Source organism: Anthonomus grandis, chromosome 12, assembly GCF_022605725.1.
Source record: "Anthonomus grandis grandis chromosome 12, icAntGran1.3, whole genome shotgun sequence".
NCBI lineage: Eukaryota > Metazoa > Arthropoda > Insecta > Coleoptera > Curculionidae > Anthonomus > Anthonomus grandis.
This window is the reverse complement of record NC_065557.1, coordinates 29,936,507-29,959,191: the sequence shown is the minus strand read 5'-3', so window position 1 is coordinate 29,959,191 and position 22,685 is coordinate 29,936,507. Positions and strand designations below refer to the sequence as shown.

At 30.3% G+C, this 22,685-nt stretch overlaps 1 protein-coding gene across 2 annotated transcripts in view; it reads left to right on the top strand.

Annotated features, from left to right (window-relative positions):
* The window catches only part of LOC126742616 (mitogen-activated protein kinase kinase kinase 15), a 151,968-nt gene that overhangs the window by 60,453 nt on the left and 68,830 nt on the right, over positions 1-22,685 (top strand). Inside the window, exons 11-22 of one of the 2 annotated variants that reach the window (XM_050449343.1) lie at positions 261-439; positions 2,130-2,261; positions 2,362-2,535; positions 2,608-2,749; positions 8,088-8,208; positions 8,539-8,671; positions 18,001-18,130; positions 18,293-18,370; positions 21,582-21,683; positions 21,764-21,931; positions 22,000-22,138; positions 22,194-22,463. In XM_050449343.1, coding sequence (XP_050305300.1) covers positions 261-439; positions 2,130-2,261; positions 2,362-2,535; positions 2,608-2,749; positions 8,088-8,208; positions 8,539-8,671; positions 18,001-18,130; positions 18,293-18,370; positions 21,582-21,683; positions 21,764-21,931; positions 22,000-22,138; positions 22,194-22,463 — 1,768 coding nt within the window. The remainder of the gene's footprint in view (positions 1-260; positions 440-2,129; positions 2,262-2,361; positions 2,536-2,607; positions 2,750-8,087; positions 8,209-8,538; positions 8,672-18,000; positions 18,131-18,292; positions 18,371-21,581; positions 21,684-21,763; positions 21,932-21,999; positions 22,139-22,193; positions 22,464-22,685) is intronic. The other variant, XM_050449344.1, reaches the window with a different exon arrangement.

Genomic DNA, 22,685 nt, shown 5'->3' with positions numbered 1-22,685 from the left:
TATTATTATTATTATATTATTGATTAGTTTTTTACTAGAATCTCATGTTTATATTATGCTATCTTCTCCTTATTTGCATGCTAATTCTTATTTCAAACATTGTTCTTTTTATTGTACATTATATAACTTAATCCAAAATTTATTTAGGATATAAATAAAAAATTGCCTAGTTTTTAATTAAAGTACCAAATTCAACAAAACATCACAACGTAACAACTAAAGTTTTGCTATTCGTAAATTGTTTTTTTTTCGTATTTCAGGAGTGTTTTTCATGGTCTTTTGACAAATTTACTTAATTATCAAGAGAGACCCCTGGATCTAGATTCTCCAGTACAAGAAATTCGTTGTGAATATGAACGCGATGAACAAGGAAAAAAGAAAATATTGGGAAAGGGCACCTACGGTGTTGTATATGCAGCGATTGACTTAAATAAGCAAGGTAAGTAAATCAATTACTGTCAGTTGGAGGGCAAAAAAAACTTTGTGAACAAATTATTAGCAATAACAAAGTAGAATGGATCATTCTGAAATGTCATTATTGCAATAGCTCTATAGTAATCATTCATAATTTTGAATAGTTTAGTTAAGTTCTAGTATTGAATGTTGTAGGCATATTTTGAAAAAAATATATTATTCGAAAACGCCAAGCAAGAGGAATAATTTTCCATGTAAATGTTGTTTGTAGTCAGTCACAAATGATACATCTTTCGATTTAACAAGTCTTTTAAAAAAACATCCTAGGTGTGTTCTAACACGTGATTTAAACTGGACAATGTGATATGTACCTATTATTTATGCTTAAAATATTTGTAAAACTTCAAATCTGCCAGAATTTAACGTTTTCATATTATATTTTGTTTTTTATTCAAGGTTTCAATTATCAAATATTTTTATGCAGATATATTTTTAAGACAATTAATGTTGACATACGTTCTGAATAGCTATTATCCATATAATATATATTATCCAAAGCAAGTTGATTATTATGTTATACATAAAAATCTTTTGTAATCATGCTACAAATAATGCATTGGAACTTTTAAAAATAAATATCTCGAAAACTATTACTTGGTGTAATAGTTTTCTACAACTTTAGTTGGTGTTAACAGTGTTAAAGTGTTAACAATATCTAAATTGCTTTGAAATACTAGTAACTAGCTGTTGATGAAGCTAACGTCTCTACAATTCTTATTCACATTGATTGTAAGCAATTCCTCATTATACATTATTACTTGGTGTAATAGTTTTCTACAACTTTAGTTGGTGTTAACAGTGTTAAAGTGTTAACAATATCTAAATTGCTTTGAAATACTAGTAACTAGCTGTTGATGAAGCTAACGTCTCTACAATTCTTATTCACATTGATTGTAAGCAATTCCTCATTATACGTTTACTGCAATTACAATTTTTAAGATACCTTTGGTGTCTGTAGGATCTAGAAGCTGTTCTTTTTGTTTAGCAATTAGTGCAATGGAATGATTGGTAATTTTAATGCCTTGATGTTAAATTCACTTTAGAAAGAAGATGTTTATTATCTGAAATTAGTTATTCTAGTAAATCCATTAGAATATATGCTATTTAAAGTTACCATAAAAAGTTTGCCTTAATAAATAACCTTTAAATAAATGTGGCATATTCTTTCTAAGGTGAATGATATAAGACCGTTCAACTTTTATTTCAGGATATTCTTCCAATTTTCACCCATCACTGGTAAATTTAAAATGAGAAAACAAGCGCGCATAGTTCAATTTCAGGCGTTACGGAAATCTTACTCAATAATAAGATCTTCAAATTGAAGTAAATAATATACGTGTTAATTTCAATTTGTAAGTCTAGTTGCTATTTGATGTATTAGTTATTTGTTAAAAATTCGATTTGCTTATGAATCACTTATTAACGTCCCAAGATACACAATAAATGTTAAGACTAAGACCCTATTTTTCAGTCGATACAACACTTTTAACAAAAAAGGATACAAAACCTGCAATTATTAAACTAATATTATGGTGTACCAAATAAGTAGTTTTGTTTTTTTTATAGCTATACATTATGGTGCATTATTAGTAGAAGAAACATATTGAATTAGACTTCTACCTATAAAGGAAGAACTTATTCATTTTAACTTTCAGTACGAATTGCTGTGAAAGAAGTACCTGAAAAAAACCTTGGCACAGTTCAACCACTTCATGAAGAGATAAGACTTCATTCACAATTAAGACATAAGAATATTGTCCAATATCTAGGATCCCTGTCAGAAGATGGTAATTAAATTAACCGCATACAATGTGGTAGTTATCAAAACTTTTTCTTTGATCTTTAAATATCACCTTTGTAGACTAATACGAAAAGTTTTCATTTTAGGTTTTTTCAAAATATTTATGGAGCAGGTACCTGGAGGATCTTTAAGTGCCTTATTAAGATCTAAATGGGGTTCACTTCAAAAAAACGAGAATACAATGTCTTCTTATACAAAAAATATTTTAGAAGGACTGAAATATTTGCATAGTCATAGGATTGTACATAGAGACATTAAAGGTATGTTCACTTATATGCTTCTATAGAAACAAAATTAAACCAATATACACATCTGCATCAATATTTTTTCAGGTGATAACGTTCTAGTTAACACGTATAGCGGGGTAGCAAAAATATCGGATTTTGGCACCTCAAAGAGGTTAATAGGTTTAAGCCCTAGTACTCAGACTTTTGCTGGAACTATTCAATATATGGCACCAGAAGTAATTGACAGGTACAATCCTTTTTTTTATTATTTTTTTTTATTGGTTATTGGGTTAATTTGTTATTATTATTCTCGCATGTATTTGTCTAATTTTTTAAGCATTTTTTGTCAAATATAATATACACCTCGATATAATAAGGAAGATACTTTCTTAGAAGGATGTCTTTTATCCACAAAATAAAATGAGGTCATCATCATCGGACTCAATTTTTTTTGTGTGTAGATTTTTGATTGTTTGCAATCAGCCAAACTAAGTGTTGAGCCTGATGTTGATGAATTATCTCACCGAAATACATCACTCCTGAAACAAGAGTTATAATTTATTTTGTAAAGAAAAGACTTCCCTTTAAGAAAGTATCTTTCCTATTAGGTATAATTCAATTCCAAAATCGACTTCTTCAATAACATCGATATAAACTAAATACTTTATATAAAAATGTGTTTTTATAATATGATGTAAAGTATTGTAAATCCTCGGAGATATATAATAATGATATGAATAATGAGATATATAACTATTATTTAGTATTACATTGAATATTACAAGAAAAGCGAGATTAGACATACTTCTGATTCTATAATAAAATTTACCAGTTCTAATTTGTTTACCACCTGCGAAAGTTATTTTATATTATTCTAAATAACCTAACTTACACTACCGTTCAAAAGTATTTGCCCATATATGACTGTTTTAAAGTTATAACTAAAAATAATAAACCCATCAGTTATTCTTATGAAACGGTTTATTTATAACAAAATGAATATAAACAATACATTTTTCAATTAATTAAATTTGAGAAAATCAAATTTTGGGTTCATTTACATGTCCGCCTCGATTTTTAATAACAGCTTCACAGAGCTTCGGTAGTCTTCTAATTAATTTGTCCAAAGTTTGCTGAGGTATCTTGTGCCACTCTTCTTGGATGATCCTCCACAAGTCTTCTTTAGATGTGGGGCATGATTTGCGCACTTATCTATCCAGTTCATCCCACAGTAATTCGATAATTCGATAGGATTGAGGTCCGGTGATTGTGAGGGCTTTGAATGATGAAGTTTTCCCCAATTATTCGAGTACCAGAAGGAAGTACATTGTCACTTAAAATTGTTTTGTAACCCTCTTTTCGAAGAAATCCCTCTATTCTAATTAGATCGCCCACTGCAGATCCTCCGAAACAACCCCACACCATCACCGAACCACCACCGTGTTTAACTGAGGCCACCGTACAGTTCTCAGTGACCCTTTCATGGGCATAATGGCGAACATAACGAATTTCGACTCGTCACTCCAGAGAACTTTCTTCCAGTGATCAATGGTCCATTCTTTGTGTCATTGGGCCCACTCAAGTCTTTTCTTCTTATTAACATTATTCAGTAGCGGTTTTGATACATCTAAACGTCCTTTAAGACCAGCATTATAAAGTAGCCGTTTTACTGTCGAAACACTGGCCGATTTTTTACGCTCCTTGTTGATTTTTGCTGCGATTTCAGAGGCGGCAAGGCGTCTATTGCGTTTGGTTGTAATTATAATATTTAAATCCTCCTTTGAACTTGTTGCCTTTGGCCTTCCCGATCGAGGTTTGTTGCTAATAGTCCCTTCTCTGGTGAATTTCCAATATTATAATCGACAGTCCGCCTTAGAATTTCCAAATCCGTCGAAATTTGACGGTTAGTTTTTCCAGTCTTATGAAGTCCAATGATAATACCTTTTGTTTCTACCAATAATTCTTTTGTTTTAGCCATTTTAAAGAATGTTGAAAAACCAGCAAAGAAACGGTGACAATCGTCAATAATAAGCAAGCGAAATTATTTACCAATGTTACACAAAATAAATTATTGAAGACTAAACACCTTTAAATGTTTTAAATTTCATCGGAAACAAGCTGTAAACAGATTAGTTTTTTTAGAAGAAGTGTATATTTTCACGACATTGTTGTTATTTGCAAGACTATTTTTAAATAAATAAATTTTTAATTTACACTCAGTGTTTTTCAACGAACCATAGCTGATAGGTATGCTGTTTAAGCATATATGCAATTTACAAAAGAGATACAATCTAAATATAGGTATAAAAATAATATTTTTGTATCTAATTTAAAATATTAAAAAGAATACTTGGTGGGCAAATACTTTTGAGCGGTAGTGTACGTTTGGAATACTTTACGATTATTTTACTCCTCTTGTTAATATCTTTTAATTAAATCAAAAATTATATATTAATTAATATGGTCTCCGTATATAAAAACTGGGGAAAGTATTGTACTCTGGTTAACTTTCTATACTACTAAAATTGTAGGTTATATGGCACTACTAAACATATTATTTACTTTATGATGTCATGATTCTATTAATTTATTGTTATTTATTAACCGTATGTTTCATCATATAAGGCTAATATATTTTTTCTATTATTTAAAATTTCGTGCTCTGAACTACGAAAAACGAATTTACTAGGTCGCACGTTTTTAAAAATTTATATTTTTATATATTAAGTACTCCCATACAAATACTTAAAAGTAATTAGACCCCGGGGAGATGTATGAAATAAAAATATAAATCAAAAACACTACCTTACTTGCTACCTATACCTACTTACCTACTGCCTGCTTAATTTAGATACTACATAGGAACCGTTAGAATTTCCAAACATATTTAACACCATAACGAAAGTAAAATTTCCAAGCTATTATCTAGTCAATAATAAATTTCTCAGCTCTTTTAAGGTTGCATTAAGCATATCAATATTTTGGTTTTGACGAGAAAACAGCAATCTGAAATTATACAATGTCGGGGAGAATTTTGGGATTGAACTGTCTAGATTTTACGTTTACTTTAAGAACATAAAAATGAATTAAATTAATCAAAAATTAGAGTCTACTCACAGAGACTAATCTCTTCCTTAGATGCTTAACCCCTTTTTAATTGCCCTGTTATAACTTATAGTGTCGTTTTGGGTATTTAATTCTGTTTCATGGCATTTTTGATTAAGCCAAGCAAAAACTTGATTAATCTATATACTTTAAAACAATCATCCTTGGCATAACAAACCCTGAAAATAATCCTAACTATATCAATAATGTATATAATATTATTATGAAAATGTAAATACGTTAATTATTCTCCTAGTTTTTGTACTGTTTTATTAGTATTCTCTAGTTAAAGTTGATTCGTAGGGTTTATTTAGTGTTCTACTTACATTTCATTTTGTTTGAGAGCCCCATTTTGGCCCCAATTTAGGTTATTTAGGTTGTATTTCTGTAAATCTCCGTAGTTCTAATTTTCTAGAATTTGTATACTTGCTTGCTTTGACTGTCAGTATTCTTCTAAAATTATTGGTCTCTTTCGGCAAAAACAATGAAGATAATTCTAAATATTTCGAAACTGTTCCATCGGGTTTTAAAAAGGACGCGCTTCGTGACATTTCATTCAGTTTTAATTGTTTAGTCAGTTTTTACCTTGGAAACAATTAAACGACAGTCAAGGCGAGTTAGGTTAGTGTTTTTGACGTTGACAATAAAAGTGTGTTCCCGAATTTCGTTACAATATTTTAACAATCAAAATTTTAAAAGAAAATGACTTAAGAGCACGATATTTTCAAAACGGTTTTAAGATAAACAAATGAAACTTGGTACATCGAAAGAATAGTTATAAGAGCATCTTTTAACATATTCTATTGTTTTCCAGCACTTCCGGTTTAACAGGAAATGACACTGACTTTCTTATTTTAAATGGGACACTTGGTATATTATTACGTATTTCGATAAAAAATAATATTCTGAAAACAATGATACTGTATTTTCTACTTTTTATTTTATTCTCATAAAAAATTTTATTTAAAATAAGGTACCATAAATGCGTTCAAAGTTTTAATTTTTAATCAAGTAATCACGGAAAAATAGTTTTTATTGCATTTTATGACTTAATCTTTTAAACCATTCCAGTCCAAACCATTAATTTTGGCATTTACTAAATTTTTTTAAATAGTACATTCTTGGGAACAACCACTTTTGAAATGTGGCTTCTTTTTGCCAATAATTTGATAAAAGCAAAATTTTTAACATGCAGTTTGTCTCTGATTATTATTTAACTTTTTAAAAGTTTAATTATTACAAAAAAAATAATACTAAATTAATTGCACTATAACCTGAAGAGCCTCCCATAATTTTTTGTTGGACCAGAGCATTTTAACTTAAAAATAATAATAATATGCATAAAATAAATCGACATCAAAGAGTTTAAATCCGGACCTACACAGCTGAACACTTGCCAATTTGTTCAAAACACCTGCCTTTTGTTTATATTTATTTAGTTTTTTTTGGCCCCTAATTTTTTAAAGAACTTTTTTGTGTGTTCTAAATTGGCAATTGTGTTGCATGAAAAATATACTTTGAATTCTCATAAGTCATGACTATTCCACACAGAAAATAGATTATGGTTGACGGCAACTATACCGAAACAAAAGCAAGAAACCCGCCATAATACGAAGATAATAAATAAATTTACAAAATCGATGTTGTCGTATCGTCAGATACAAAAACTTTTGGTTAGATGCTATTTATTTATTAGCAAGTATTTAAATTAATAAATAATGATTTTATATACAGAATGTTTGATTAAGGCTGGCTATATCTCAGCAATGAACAAGCCAGGAGCTTTGGGAAAAATAAGAAAAAATTGCTGATAATATATTTATGACTCCGCTGTTAGAGAGCATAATTGCCATGGTCAAGAAGAGAAGCCGTTTTTTTTTTAATCATCCTGTAATATAAGTTAATAATAACAATAATAATAATAATAATAATCTTTATTTCTTTTAACAAAAAGATAAAATTACAGTACCTGCAAGGCAAAACATAAAAGATAAGACGGTATTCACTTTAATAATACTCAGTTTTCACTTAAGTGATTTCACTGAGAACGAAAGTTTCAAAAATACGTCGATAATTTCACTATAATTCTCCATTTTTGTCAAATTAAAGAAGGAGAGCAGGAGGAAGATCTTTTAAATAAAATATTTATAATGTTAATTTAGCTCAACCAAATTTGATAAACTGGGACTCGTTTAAGTAAATATGGTTTGGTGGTTAAAAGGAAAGAATCACTGCGTCACATTTATTTCAAAGAAAAAAACTTATCTTGTCTCCAATTTCCGTGGTCCGCGAGGGGTTTGTGATGGCCAGGTCCAGGAAAGCAAAGAGTCTATTTAAATTTTTTATGACGAATTAAGCTAAACCAAAATTATAAATATTTTTAATATTGTCGTGGCGAATTTATAATTACCCGATTTATCCCATAAAAGATAATTAGGTATTGGCTTATCAAACATACATTTTATGCTTGTAATTTTAAGGGGGCAACGAGGTTACGCGGCTCCAGCAGATGTGTGGTCCTTAGGTTGTACAGTTGTGGAAATGGCCACTGGTAAACCGCCTTTTATTGAACTTGGATCAGCCCAGGCTGCTTTGTTTAAGGTTTGTGTATATTAAGAATTGTTAAGGCAACTGAAATTATTAGAAATACAGGTCAAAAAGAGTCTTTTATTAATCTAAAAAAGTTATAGACAATCATACTGGAGTTATTTATTATAGATTTATATTTATTACTAAAAATTACGTGCAGATGCAATATCAGCAATCTCGTGTCAACAGGTTAATTCGGAAGGACTGAAATGTTGATGCACAATATTTATCACTCTCTCGGTTTGTTCGAATAAATTATGTGCCTTGAAAATAATATGCAGATTGCTGGTTTAGCCCTTGTATGCCTCAAATATATTGTATTTAATTAGTTAAAACTCTTAGGTAGGATTTCATAAAGCCCATCCAGAGATTCCAGAGCTATCGGAAAAGGCGACAGCATTTATCCTAAAGTGTTTTGAAACTAATCCTGATAAAAGACCTACTGCTGAAGAGTTACTGGAAGATCCATTTATTAGTAAGTTTTTGATTCTAATTTTTGTTTTTTTTATCAAGTGCTTTTAATAAAGTTTTTTCTTTTAATAATCAATTGATTTTTGAATAGTATTAAGTATTTATATAATAAATATGTATAATGAGTCATTAAATTTGTGAAATTGATTTTTTTGCAGCTATTTTTTTAAATCAACTACAGGGTGTTAGTTAAGTATGTAGCCAAACTTCAACGGGGTATTTCTTTAAGTTATTTTAAAATGAAAATTTTATAACAAACATGGGTTTCGTAATGTTTCTTTTATAAGATACAGGGTGTTTATATCATAAATAATATTTCATTCAAAAAAATGGCAATATTATTTATGATGTAAAGGAAGAGCTAATTATATTAAACTTATTAAGACCAGTGACATCTCTAAAGATATCTTTTTTTTATTTGAAAATAATGTTTGACATTGACCTAACTATTTTACATTTCTTTTTGCATTAATCAACTAAAAATACATAATTTGGATCTCTTGAACTTTTTTGGTAGCTCGTCTTATTTTGAGTAACAAGTCATTTGATTGCATGTTCGTAGCATTGAAAACTTCATAATAAAATCATGATCAAATTAAAAATGTATATTAATTTCTTGTAGTATAATTAATATTTATTTTTTTCGTATGTAAATCTTGAGTTATTTTTCAACTGAATCATTGTAATTAAATGAAATATAATTATTGTGTATTTCTTTTTAAAGGTGTTTTCTCCGTAAATATTTGCGGCTTCAATTTATTAAAGTTTGCCTTTTCTAAACAAAATAATCAAAAGTTTCTTTAATTTTGTCCGATATTCTAACTAATGGCAGAACGTTAATCATTTTCTTTTTTTGCATTACGATGGTTACCCACGGCTATCAATGTAAATTATAGAAAAAAAATATTTAGTCACGTTATTTCTAAAAATAAATATAGACTAAGCTATATTTTTGAAAAGCTCTTGTGCCATTGTCCCTTGACCAGTAATGAATATTTCATCGGTTTGAAATTCATCATCCGAAAATGTTTGTACTGGGTTGCTTTCTCTGTGTATAGTTATTTAAATACATACAACCAGTGATATCTGTTGATATTTAATTTATGAATGTCCAAATAGTTAGGGTTTTTTTATTTGTTTTTCTCTGCAAATTAAAACCACCACTTTACTCTATATCAATTTCCCTCTTTTATTACAATCAATTTAATTAACATTTTTGTCAACTTTTTGTCTTTTAACAACAACAAATCTGCGCGTCTATGATAGCCTTTAAGGTTCTAAATTCCTTTGGTTCGTGCTGCTCGAAGACCAGAGAACACACACTTGCCTCACTCTCTCTACTCATCTCGCCTTGATGCAAGTGTCGTGTCGTCTTTACATCCGTACATATTTCCGCAAGTTTGGTCTTAACCATACCGCATCATGTCGTGATTTAATTTTCAAACGCGCAACCACTTAGTGACTAAACATGAATTAGAAAACCCAGAAATTCCGGGCCTGCTCTGAAGCCCGATACAGAGACCTTAAGGTAAGGATCTTTAAAGGCCCGTTTTTCGCTTTTACATTTATTTTTAGCCAAAGTGAAGTCCATATTAATGTCTCACTAAATTGCTTAAGTCCATCGAGTGCTTTCATTAAACATTAATTTTAATTAAAAAAAAGTTTTGCTTACGAGAATAAGCAAGTACCTGGATTCTTTGAAGATTTCAAATTAAAATTTCCTGTAATGAATTTATATTTTAATTCTTATTTAATAATTTATCTCTCATATTCAAGGCATGTTTACTAGTCAAATTGTTTTAAAAAGAACTGGACGCTTTCCGATAACAAAAAAAGTGGAATTTCAACGGCTATTGTCATTTTGTTATTGCAGATTTCGCTAGGATAGTGGAGACCGCATACGATCGGATTTTAACATAATTTTAACATTTTTCGATGTGTATTAAATTTTTGATGTTTTTTTTTAAACTTAATTCATACTGATTTCATTTTGCAGCAATTGACGCCCACGATTCTTTTTGCAAGGTTAATTTATTGCTTTAAAATTTTAGATTTGATCAATAAAAGTTACTTGAAATGTTTTTTTTATACTATGGCTGACAAAACTTAAAACACATCAGGCTTTACGCTTTTCGTACGGAAAAAATTAAAAGAAATGCAGTTACTTGCACAGAATGTTAAAAAAGAGGATTTACAGATAACTAAAGTTTTTAAATACATGTTTGAAAACATTGAATCCATTCACGCAACTTTTTATAAAAATTATAGGTCAATTATTTGTTTAGTTGCTACTATTAATGAAGCTTTTAAAAAAGGTCTTCTATGTAAAGAGTTCGATTTTACATTTTATGAAAGAAAATCTTATGTTTTCAATGTTTTTATCACCATTACCAAGCAATCATGTAACTTCATCTAATTTACCCAAAATTAATTTGCCTTCAACAGAGACATAATTTCTTTTCCACCCTTCATTGCCATGTATGGTTCACTGATTCATCAAAATTCTTATCTGCCTGATTGTGAAAAATTTACATACAGAGTGTCCCACTTAAGATTGATAGAAGTAAATATCTTGGTTGTTTGTTGAGAGATGTTTCATTTTTGGTTGGAGGTTGTACGGCTATAAGGCGCATAATTTGCTCAGGACAAAAAATGCAATACTTCATAGATGTACAGTTAATTGGAGTTTTATATTTTTCGATGCAAGAGTAAACCACCTTTAAGACACTTATTTCAAACCTGTTAAATTATATTAAATCCTCCTTACCTGCGTAAGTTTTAATTTCGATAAATATTGATAATGGGTACGTCATAAAAAAAGTCATTTTTATTTTTACCATAATTTTTTTCTATTTTTTATTATTTTTTATTATTTTTCTACCTGCGTAAGTTTTAATTTCGATAAATATTGATAATGGGTACGTCATAAAAAAAGTCATTTTTATTTTTACCATAATTTTTTTAATTACATACGCCGCGACTGGAATAACAACTGGTATATATAAACATAATAATCGATTTAAATTTTCAGATAGCTTTCTTAGGTTTCAATTTTTCTAATGTTCGTGGACGGGTTAATAGAACCTCACAGAAAAAATAGAGACCTAGAAGGCCATGATACTACAAAAGTTTAAATTCGTATTGAAAAAGAACGGTCTAATAATGCGGTCTTTTAAAATACCACACCGCATATTTACTTTGCTGTTGGTTGTTGATTTGTGCAATTAATTACCCAGTGATTATTCTCATTACTCCAATATCTAATACTCTGAGATTATACTGTCCCATTGATAAAAATTTGACCTCATTTTTTTTTCTTGCGAAATGAATTTTGGGATACTGTTCACGATTTGGCTTTAACTTATAGAGAGAATTTGTATATTCCGCTAGATGGCGCTCCGATCCACAATACTGCCCTGTATGAAAATCGAAATAATCAGGATAATAATAATAGGATTAGTCGCAATAGTTCTTTTGAATTGAAAAAATTTAGCTCGTGACGTCACGCGTTTGGGCCATGCACTTCCGGTTGCCTTTTCGGGTGAATTCAGCTGTTGACGCTGCCGTTGTTCATCCGCGGAAGGCTGCCTGCAACGCTGCCAGACTTTGCAGATTGACGTGAACGTTAGGATGCTCTATTACTATCTTAAAATAATTAAATCTATATCTTTAACTCCTCTTACTTTACAACTTAGTTAAAAAAAGAGTTCATCCTTATTTCTCTTTTTATAATTTAAACTCCCATTTTTTCAAATTTTATCATTTATCTACTTAATACCTTGTTACTTGCCAATAGGAGTTCTTTCTATATAAATCTGACAACTGCGCATCTACTAGTTGTGCCACCTGATGAAACGAGAGGTTAGGTTGTTTATATTTATGTTCTGTGGTTGCCGGTATTTCTGACGAGATCCGCAGTAAACATTAGCTCATTTTGTGTTTTTTTCTAAAATCGGAACTGCTTATTTCCGCGAAATGTGTATGTTATGTTTATGTAAAGTCTTCGCGTACTTTTAAATCGCAAAATCGTATTTTCGGACTGGAAAAATCCTCGGAAAAACCGGTTCTCCGGCGCGCCGCGGATTTATTTGTTTATATCAGACTTTAATACTTTAGTTCGTGTTTAATTTAATGTTTTTCTCCTAGTTCGGCTTGTAATACCAGAGTGTAAATATGCCTCAAAAGTGTGTACCTAAAGTGCATGTCTTCGGTTTTCCTAAGGATATAAATCTAAGGCGAAAATGGGTAAAGCCAAGTAAAGATGAAAGGTAAAAATATTGACGAGTTGAATTTAGCAAAGCCCTTGAATTAAGCAAAATTGACTTTGGCGAGCATGAGAAACAAAATCATTTTGACAGTTTTGAAGAGTTTATTGAAAAATTTTCTGCTTTTAAACTACCGAAAGATTGGTTTACTGCTCACAGTGAGTCTCAAAACAGCAAAAAGCTAACAATTTTTAAAATTGAATACACACCTGGTCCATCCATTAATTGGGCAATTGTTTTTAATTTTAATTTAAATGTTGAAACTTTTTTATATAGCAAGCCAGTTTGAGTTTTAACATCAAAATTTAAAACTCCATATACTTCCCATAGTTTAGATGATTTATATGCAATACTTGAAGCAATAGACCTTACTATTATTACCCTGCCTTTGGAGGAAAATGTTTCCAATAATGACAACCCTGACTGTGACTTAAATCCAAATACTGCTACCGAGACTGCTACCAATACCCTTGGCAATACTATTCTCGATCATGTCAAACCATCAAATGACATAAATAAAATAAAACGTGTGTTCGATTTTGTGTCAAACATACTAAAAAGTTTTAAAAACATTGAAGACAACAAAATAGTGTATGCTTTAGATTTTATTTGTGAACAATTAGCTTTGCTTACAACTGCAAAGGAAAGGTACAGATATTCAAGTATGTAGTACAATAATTTTGACTTCTATAATCTATACTATTAGTCCTCATGTGTACAAGTATTTAAGAGATTATGGATCCCTAATTTTACCACATCCTCAAACTATAATGGGTATTTGTAACAAACACATGACCGATCCCCACAGATGAAAAAAAAATGTTTTTAACTTATGCCCGAAATGTGTTTAGTTTACTAAAGGATCATGAGAGATTTGTGACACTACTTTTTGATGAAATTGATATTGACCCTTACATGGACTATAAAAGCGGTAATATCACTGGAACATCAGTCAATAATAAGTCTCTAGCTTCCTCGGCTTTACTTTTATGATTACCAGTTTGTGTTCTAGCTTTATGGAAGTAGTTCACATAGCTCTCATCTCCAAAATTACATCAGACATACTTCATAATTTTATTAAGACAATTATTGAAAATTTAGAGGAGATTGGGTAGGTACATAGTTTTTTGTGTTATAAGTGATAATAATGCCATTAACGGGAAATCCATGAGTCATTTTTCAACTGCAGACCAACTTAGCATTGTTTATCCTCATTCCATAGATAATCAGAGACCATTTTATTTTACCTATTTGACACAGTTCACTTACTTAAATGTGTATTTAATAACTGGCTTAACTCTAAACCAGACCAAAAATTAAATTTTCCTGATTTTGACACTTCGAAGAAAAAATGTGCTTCTTTTTCTGCAATTAAAAAATTACATGAACTGGAATATGATAAGCTTTTTAAGCTTTTAAAGTCAATATATGTATTTATGTGTATATAATAACATTTTTTACTACTTGATGGTTTAAAAAAATTATTATAAATACCTAAATACATATGTTGAATTTTGGTGCAGATGTAGGGGAGTTGGGAGTCTGCATTAAATAATACACCATAATATTTAACCTGACATTCAACCAGAACTAAAACATACCTTTCAATGTTTCCTGAACTCTATTCTATTCCTAGCATTTTTTAAAATAAGCCAAATATTGAGATATTAGCATATGAAATCCCTTGGTTTTTAAAAATCGGTGGCCCACATCGATGACGTCACGCGCCAAGCACTAAGGCCTTGTCTTTGAGTGGGTGTTGCCTCTAGTCTCCACATCTCGTGCTATCGGTGGGATGGTAAAAACAATAAAGTTTATAAAAACCGTTCATGAACATTAAAGAATTAAATACTCGAATAAGACAAGCATGTGAACAACTTTCTAGACAAGAGTTACAAAAAGCTTACGTATTAAAAAGGAAAATTTATAAAAAATGCATTAAAAAGTAAGGTGGTTTGGTCGAAGATGTTGAACTTTTAGTTGTTTTTTTATCCAGTGGCGTCGTAAGTATGTACAGGCCCTTTCCCCATATATTAATCCCTCCTCTACAAGGGTTGGGTCAAAAATAAAAATTATACAATACTTTTGGAGTTTAAACTTTTTAATCCGATATCAATTTTTTTTTCTTTTAGAAATGTCAAATTTTGACAGATTGTCAGTTTTTTCTTATGAAACAACATGTATATGACCTCATAGTTAAAAAGAGCCGAATTTTGTGATATGAAATATATATAGTTTAGTTACTTTTAATTAAACCGCTTTGGAAATACTGGACTACAAATATTAAAAGAAATAACAAATTGACAAAGATCTTTATAGGCGGTCCATTGTTAGTGTTTGACGTTTATTAGAAAACTTAACTCAATTAGCAAAAAATAATGTCTTTTGTAGGACCTGTTTCCTAGTAAACGTCAAACAAGAATAGGTCCCAAAACTGTTCAACTTGAGATTCGAAGGCGCCCATCTAGTAGTAGCTTAGAAAATATATTAGCACCTAAAAGAATATCTACTAGTATAGCATCGGGGCAATGATTCATCAGCCAATCGAATTTTAAAAACATGTGATCAATTTCTTGATAATTCTTCACAAATTTTTGGGCAGAACAAACGCATCAATGTGAAAGGTAGGATTAACTTTATGCAATTGCCGAAGAGAAATTGTAATTGCTTGGTAAATGCGAGACTTCATAGAGCGCATAAATTTATGTATAGATATAGATGCAAGTGTGTGTTGCATCAAGGCGAGATTTGTTAGAGCGAGAGAGGATATAACTTTTCAACGTATCAAATTTTTCCTCAGGTAAAAAGCACGTTCCATTTTGTTGTCCTGCCCAACAGAAAAAAACCTGTAGCAACCAGACACAAGAACAACGTTTAAAAATACTATGTGCCACTAATATGTCAATTAAGTTATTTTGACGTTTTCTCAGCGCCATCATTTCACCGCCTACTACACAAAAACGTTCGGAAGTCGATGATTGTTTATTTCAAATGAAACGTCGTATGGAAAGTTTCAACGCTGTTTTGTAGAGCTGAAAAAGTGGCCATGAGAAAGTCCAATGAAATCGGCAAATTTCGGGTTTTTAGGCCTATCTCCAGGACTACTCTGAATTTTAAAACTTTCTAAACGGCATATTGTTAGGATTGATTAATTTAACCATCTTCGTATCTCTTGTATTTTCCAAGATTTCGTTGATAGACATCCTTATCTTGGAGACACTGCATATTTTGTGTGCCTTGTCCTTTATTTGAGTTCTTGAGTTCTTATCTCCTTTCTTGAGTTCTTATTGCTTCCACATATTTTTTTGTCATTATATCTAGAAGTTCATAATATAGAACTTTGCACTTTTGAAAATTTTCTTTGGTCGTTAAAAATGTTCGTCAAAAGTTGCTGGGTGTTCTGAATTTGTGATATGCAAAGGCTAATTATGTTGTGAACGTTTCTGTAACGTATCGAAAAGAATATTAGTAATTTCGAAAACGTCACTAGCAATTCTAATAAACAGATCAAGTTCAAAATCACTAAAATGATTCAAGAAGTTTTAATTATTGATCTAAAATTTTGTCGTCTCTAATTTCAGTAAATTATACGTCGATCGCGTTCTTGCTCATATAGGTATTCTTCTTTTAATGATTTGGTCAGCTACATAAGTTCTTCTTGAAAAGTAATGAAAAAATGAAGTACAGACTATTTACATTTGCAGAAAAATGCGACATTGTGGTTTTATACTGCTTCTCTGTTGGAGTATTAAATTAAAACGGTGGGCTGCACAATGTACAAAAACGGCTTGTGGAGCCTCATCGGAGATTTTTGATTGCGGGTCATTTACATATACACGAACATAACATTAGTATTTGGGTACAATTTTGGATGCAAATAATTCTCGCACATACAGATTACGCTTTAAATTTTCCAGGAAAGTTGCGCTAATTAACTTTGACAAAAACTTGTCAATGCATACAAAACTCATGCTATATAATGCTATTATTCTGCCCATTTGCAGTTTTGTTCTACATTATTGTTGAATATATCTCAATAAAAAGTGAAATATTTTAAAGTAATTCAAAATAGAGAAATGAGACCGATCCTTAAATGTGATCGATACACTCCTGTTATCTTTATATTAACTGTTGTAGGTATATCGTATGTAAAACAAAGGATTACGGAAGTTTTAAATTAAAACATTTCCTACCCACCTATATCTGTGATAAAATAAGACTGTTCGGAGCTGTTCACAACTACAACATTAGGAATAATACAGACTTTAGCCTTGACAGATGTAACACTAGTCAGATGTTAAATTCTATATTCTACAGGAGGCTTGTTGAATTTTATGTTTTATTTTATCAGTTAAAATGAATTATGTATGTAAGCCATAATCATTATTTATTTATTTGTTTATTATATTTTGTATAAGCACCTACGAGTACACACTTTTTTTTTAATTATACTAGTTTTTTACTTTTTTATTCAAGAAATATTAAAGCCATTACTTGTAGAAATTTTGTCTTTGTATCAATTTTAAATTGGAAAAATGTATTGTATGATTTATATGCTATGCATTACTCTTGATATTTTCCGTCCCAAATAGGTGTAGACCCAGATTCGGGGGGGGGGGGAGGAATTGGATCATTACCATCTTCAGGTTGAATGAAAAGCTCTCGAACCAGATGTGGAAATTGGTCGTCTTCGAGCGACAACAAATGTAAACTCCCCTTTTTCCTCGAACCGTACTTTATAGAAAACATTTTCTGTTTTCTTTATTAATTCCTCCACACATGTGTGATATACATTAAACGCTAAAAATATTGCCACAATAGACTTTACATACATATTTATTTATCAAATTATAACATACGTTTGAAATGACTCTATTTTCGAAAATATCTGCGTACGTTTATAGACTTTTTTCAAATTAACACAAGGAATATCAACAGCTATCTGCTGCTTATTTAAAGAATTTTTGTTTTTGTCGTATGGTAATTAAGTTTTTAAGAAATGTATGAAATGTGTATTTAAAAAAAATTGTCGTTTTTAAAAACAAACCTATTGTTTTGTATGTTTTAGGCAATGAAAAAAAGAAGACAGTTCGCGGCACCACAGAATTTAGCAGAAGCGTATCAGTACCAGTCGACAAACTAGCTTCTAAAACTCACTCTGGACATTCTAGTGCTCCCAATCAAACGCCAGAGTTAGAGTAAGTACGAGTACATGCAATAATCAATTTTGATTAATTCTATTGTTATTATTATTATTTTTATTATTATTATTAGAATCATAGACTTTCTTAAACATAAATATCAATAAATATGTTTTTAAGACGTTTAACTGTAATGCTGTAAAACCACTTTTTCCTTAGGTCCAGTACCTATACACATACCAGAGCCTCTTCACTTCTCCCGCCAATTCAAATGCCTACTGATCTCTGCTTTGGAAGGTATGCTTCTTTGTCATTTGTATTATGCACAAAGTGGTTAACATGAGTGACCCCATACTTTTGCTTTAAAATTTACAGAGTGTTTGAAAAAAAGGGTGTCTCTTTTGTTATTTTATTTTAGAAATAAAATATTAATTTAAAACTAGGGACGTATAAAGAAATTGATTTGTATATTTAAGCTGGTTCAAAAAAATTGAATATTTTTTAAGTTAAATTTTGCGGATAAAGAAAATAAATTTCGCGGAAAAATCCCAGAACAAAGGGCTTACCTGACTCTGGCTGAAGGGATGTCCTGCACTGTTTGTTTGGTAACATAAATGCTCAAAAGGGCTCTGCGGCTACACGCAAAAGCAGGTGTCAATCAACGAGAAAACTTTTTGCGGTCACAATTAACTTGACCAAGCAATTGATTCAGTTCAAATGCCATACTCCGCGCACTCACGCTTCAGTATGTATAAAATGTCAAATTCAATATGTGAAAAAAATTTATAGTCGTGATTTTTTCTTCTCGCCGGATGCCTTTGTTTGAATACTTGAGTTGTTCTTAACAAACTTTGACTTTTAATTATTAATATACGTACAAATAGTTTCCACATATCCAGCTGTGCTCTATGATGTACACCATTTTTGCATATAAATGCTAATCCAATGTAACAATTATAATAGCAGTTACGTTTCGTCTTTCAAAGATGAAATAGCAATACCAAAATACCCCTCAAAACTAAATCTCTATTTTTTCAATTTTTTACGTAAAATGTGATAAAAAAATCTTCAAGTTTAATTTTTTACCATAGTAATAAGAATTAGATGGTAACATTCTTAACTAATAATGAAAACTTTTTTTATTATTATTATTGGCCTTAAAAAAAGATTTTTTTAAGGCCGTGAAGAGCTAAGTAAAAACAAGCTAGCAATTATAATATTTTTTTCCACCTCCCTATTATAGAAATTGTTTTCAGAAATTTTTAATTTAATTTAAAGCCATTTTCAGTTTTCAAATTGTACCCTTTATGTTTCCAACTACGTAAAAATATGTTTTGTAATTCTACAACAGATAAAAACTGTAAATTCAGCACAATTTGAAATAATTGTAATCAGCGGCAACGTTGCTTTGGTACCATGCCGCTAACGGCTTTTTGATGTTATATAAATAACCCTCACCCGCGAGGCGCCTTTGAGTCAGTCGCCTCTCTTTGAACTTGGTTGTTATCTCTTCAATTACATTGACTTTACAACAAATAACCGCTGCAGAAATTGAAGATGGTTGAGTGAAGCTGTAATCAAGAGAGCGCTACAGGTGGCTGGGACAGAAGAATCCTACCCATCGAACACAAATAAAATACTAATTACTTGATAAACCAAAAGATAATAGTTATCAATAGTCATACAGGGTAAGTCTCCAGGAACCGCATCGATCGTCTATGGGAAAACTATAATTAGGAAAAATTTGAAAATTGAACAGTGCACTAAAGTCGATGGGGGCAACTTTGCCTAAATATTTGTAAGATGGCGGTATTTTCGGTTATACCGGCAGTAGGTTTCAACGTCGTTATTTTAAATGAAACACTATATATTATTAAATTTTTGAATTCGACCTCAGAATCGTAAATGCTTTTTATGTGTAATGTCCTATATCTAAGTCTAACCGTTTTTGACATAATATATAACTTTTTATGTCAAAGATGAGATATGCCATAGACCATACAATAATTATTTATTTATTCTTAAAAGGAAACCTTTATCATTATATTTTCATCAAATTCCTTATAGAAATTTCGATAATTATCAATAGCGGGTAGTCAAAAATGAAGAATATAAATGAAATTTAATAAACCGTCCACAGTGACTTTTTTCAAATCGAAACCCTCAATTTTTATAATTTCATCGTATTTGAGCAATAAAAATAAAGGCAATTTTTACAAGGATACCTTTGTGTAAATTTTAGGAATTTAATATTTTTCTATCGTAAGAATACTATACGGTTTCTAAATTGTATCAGTTAGCAATGGCGGGACGGCATTAGAAAACAATTAAGTGAGAGAATAATATCATTACTTGTCATTTTAAAACTGTCAATAATAACAAAGTCAATATTTAAAAACTAAAAATTTTCGGAATAGGTATTTTAAGACAAAGTTACCCTTGTTTTTAATGCTTAATACGTTTAAATTATAAAAAAGGTTTCCATTAAAAAAAAGTCACTTTAAATTTAATTTAAATTAATATTTTTTCATCATCCTGTATTAATAAATATCGGAACCCGACTAAAATATAATGATCAAGGTTATATTATATCAAGTCCTTATAGAAAACATAATTAATATATGGCATGCGAACGTCATTTTTGACATAAAACTTAAATATGTCAAAAAGGGTTCGATTTAGATATAGGACATTATACACAAAAAGATTTTTTTTAAATACTGAAAAATACCGAAACTTACACCTTCTTCTGGTGTGCCGGAAGTGCTTCCATCTTGAAAATATTTTAGCCGAGTTGCCCTCGTCGACTTTAGTATATTGTCAAATTTTCAGATCCTTTCTAATTATATAATTATTATAGTTTTCCTACAATCGCTCATGTACTTATTGTAGATTCCTCCCGTATAAAAAAATAATATTTGTTAGGATCATATTGAATCTCGAGCATCAATTAATTATCTGAAACTCTCTTTGAAACTTGTTCATTGAGCGAATTGATAAAATTGATCTGTATACAATTATATAAAATTACTCCTGTTTAAGTTGAAGATAAGTTAAGAAACCATAATAGCTGTGTTTAGTCCAACCAAATATTAAGAACAAAAAAGTATTTTCTTCATGTTGATGAAACTTTGAGCATAATTAATCAGGTATTGTATTTAATATTGAATCTTATTTTTAAAATACTCAATAATCGCTATCTAAAACCAAAAAGACACATTTTTTTTTTTATCTTAAATATAAAAGACAAAACTAACCAAATAATAAAACAAACTAAAATATATTTTCAAACACTTAATCAATTATGAAATGTGGGGTAATCTTCTGTTCACCACTTATGTGCTGCTCAGGAAAGAGTATTTATTCTTTTAACCTGGCACAGGTGAATAACACTCGTTAAGATATAAAATACTTGGATACCAATTATTGTATTAACATTTGGTATTAAATTTGTACCAAGCTAAAATATTCGAGTTATAAGGTTTCGAGTAATAAAAAGTGTTTTTAGTTTGGCATCAACTCCGTCATTAGATTGTGGTGATTCAATACTAGATCACGGTGAGAGGAGGAATTCTTCTGGAACACTGTTATCGCCCGAAGCAGAATTAGGTATCTTACAAAATATTTTACTACTCCACATTTTTCCCACAATTAAAATTTAATATTTTAAAGCTTTTTTTCCTTTATATGCGTTACAGGTTCTGACGATTTTTACCATTTGAAAAAAGATTCTCAAAGAAGGACGACACTAGCAAAGGTATTGGCAAATGACGGTAATAAAATTTGCGAACTTTGGATGCAAAAAGTTCGTGAGTCATCAGTAGGCGCCACAATTTTAACACCCCAGCATCTTTTAAAGTAAGCGTGCATAGATTTTTTAATTACTGTATAATTAATGTGTAATTATTATTAAATATTTCTCTTAGGTTAATGGATGGTCTAAAAGCATACTTAACTGAGCCTCTAATGAGCATTGTTGAAAAGACTGTAAAGGAACTTAAAGAAGAGTTAGATTACGATAGTGCTGCCATCCATCAATTACAACTTGCCATTTATTTATATCAGGTAATTTGTAATATATTTAGTTAAAAACTAATTAATAATTTTTTTTAATGATTAGGAATCAGTAAATGAGGTTCTTAGACTTCATCCCATAAAACCACATTGGATGTTCGCATTAGATAACTTGGTGCGATCTTGCGTACAAGCTGCCATAACGGTATTATCGCCCGAACTAGGTGAAAATCTTGCGACACAAGGATCCGTTGATACGACAAAGTCAAATAAAACAAATGAAAGTTTTGAATTAGGTGACGCGCCAATAATGCATTTAAAGCCAGAACACACACAACTTTGTCATGACTGTATGGAGCAGGTTAAAAAAGTTGTGGTATGGAATATTTTATATGAAGGATACAATGTTTGACAAATTAAAATCTCAGATTTTAAAATAAAAAAAATAAATAATTATCTTTATATTTATTTATTATTATAGCGGGTGTGCCAAAATGCTTTTAACAGCATAAAAAAAATTTAATCGCATTTTTAATTCTGAATACAATGGAAAAAAAAGTTTTTAACACGATTGAATGAATACATTAAACACAATTCA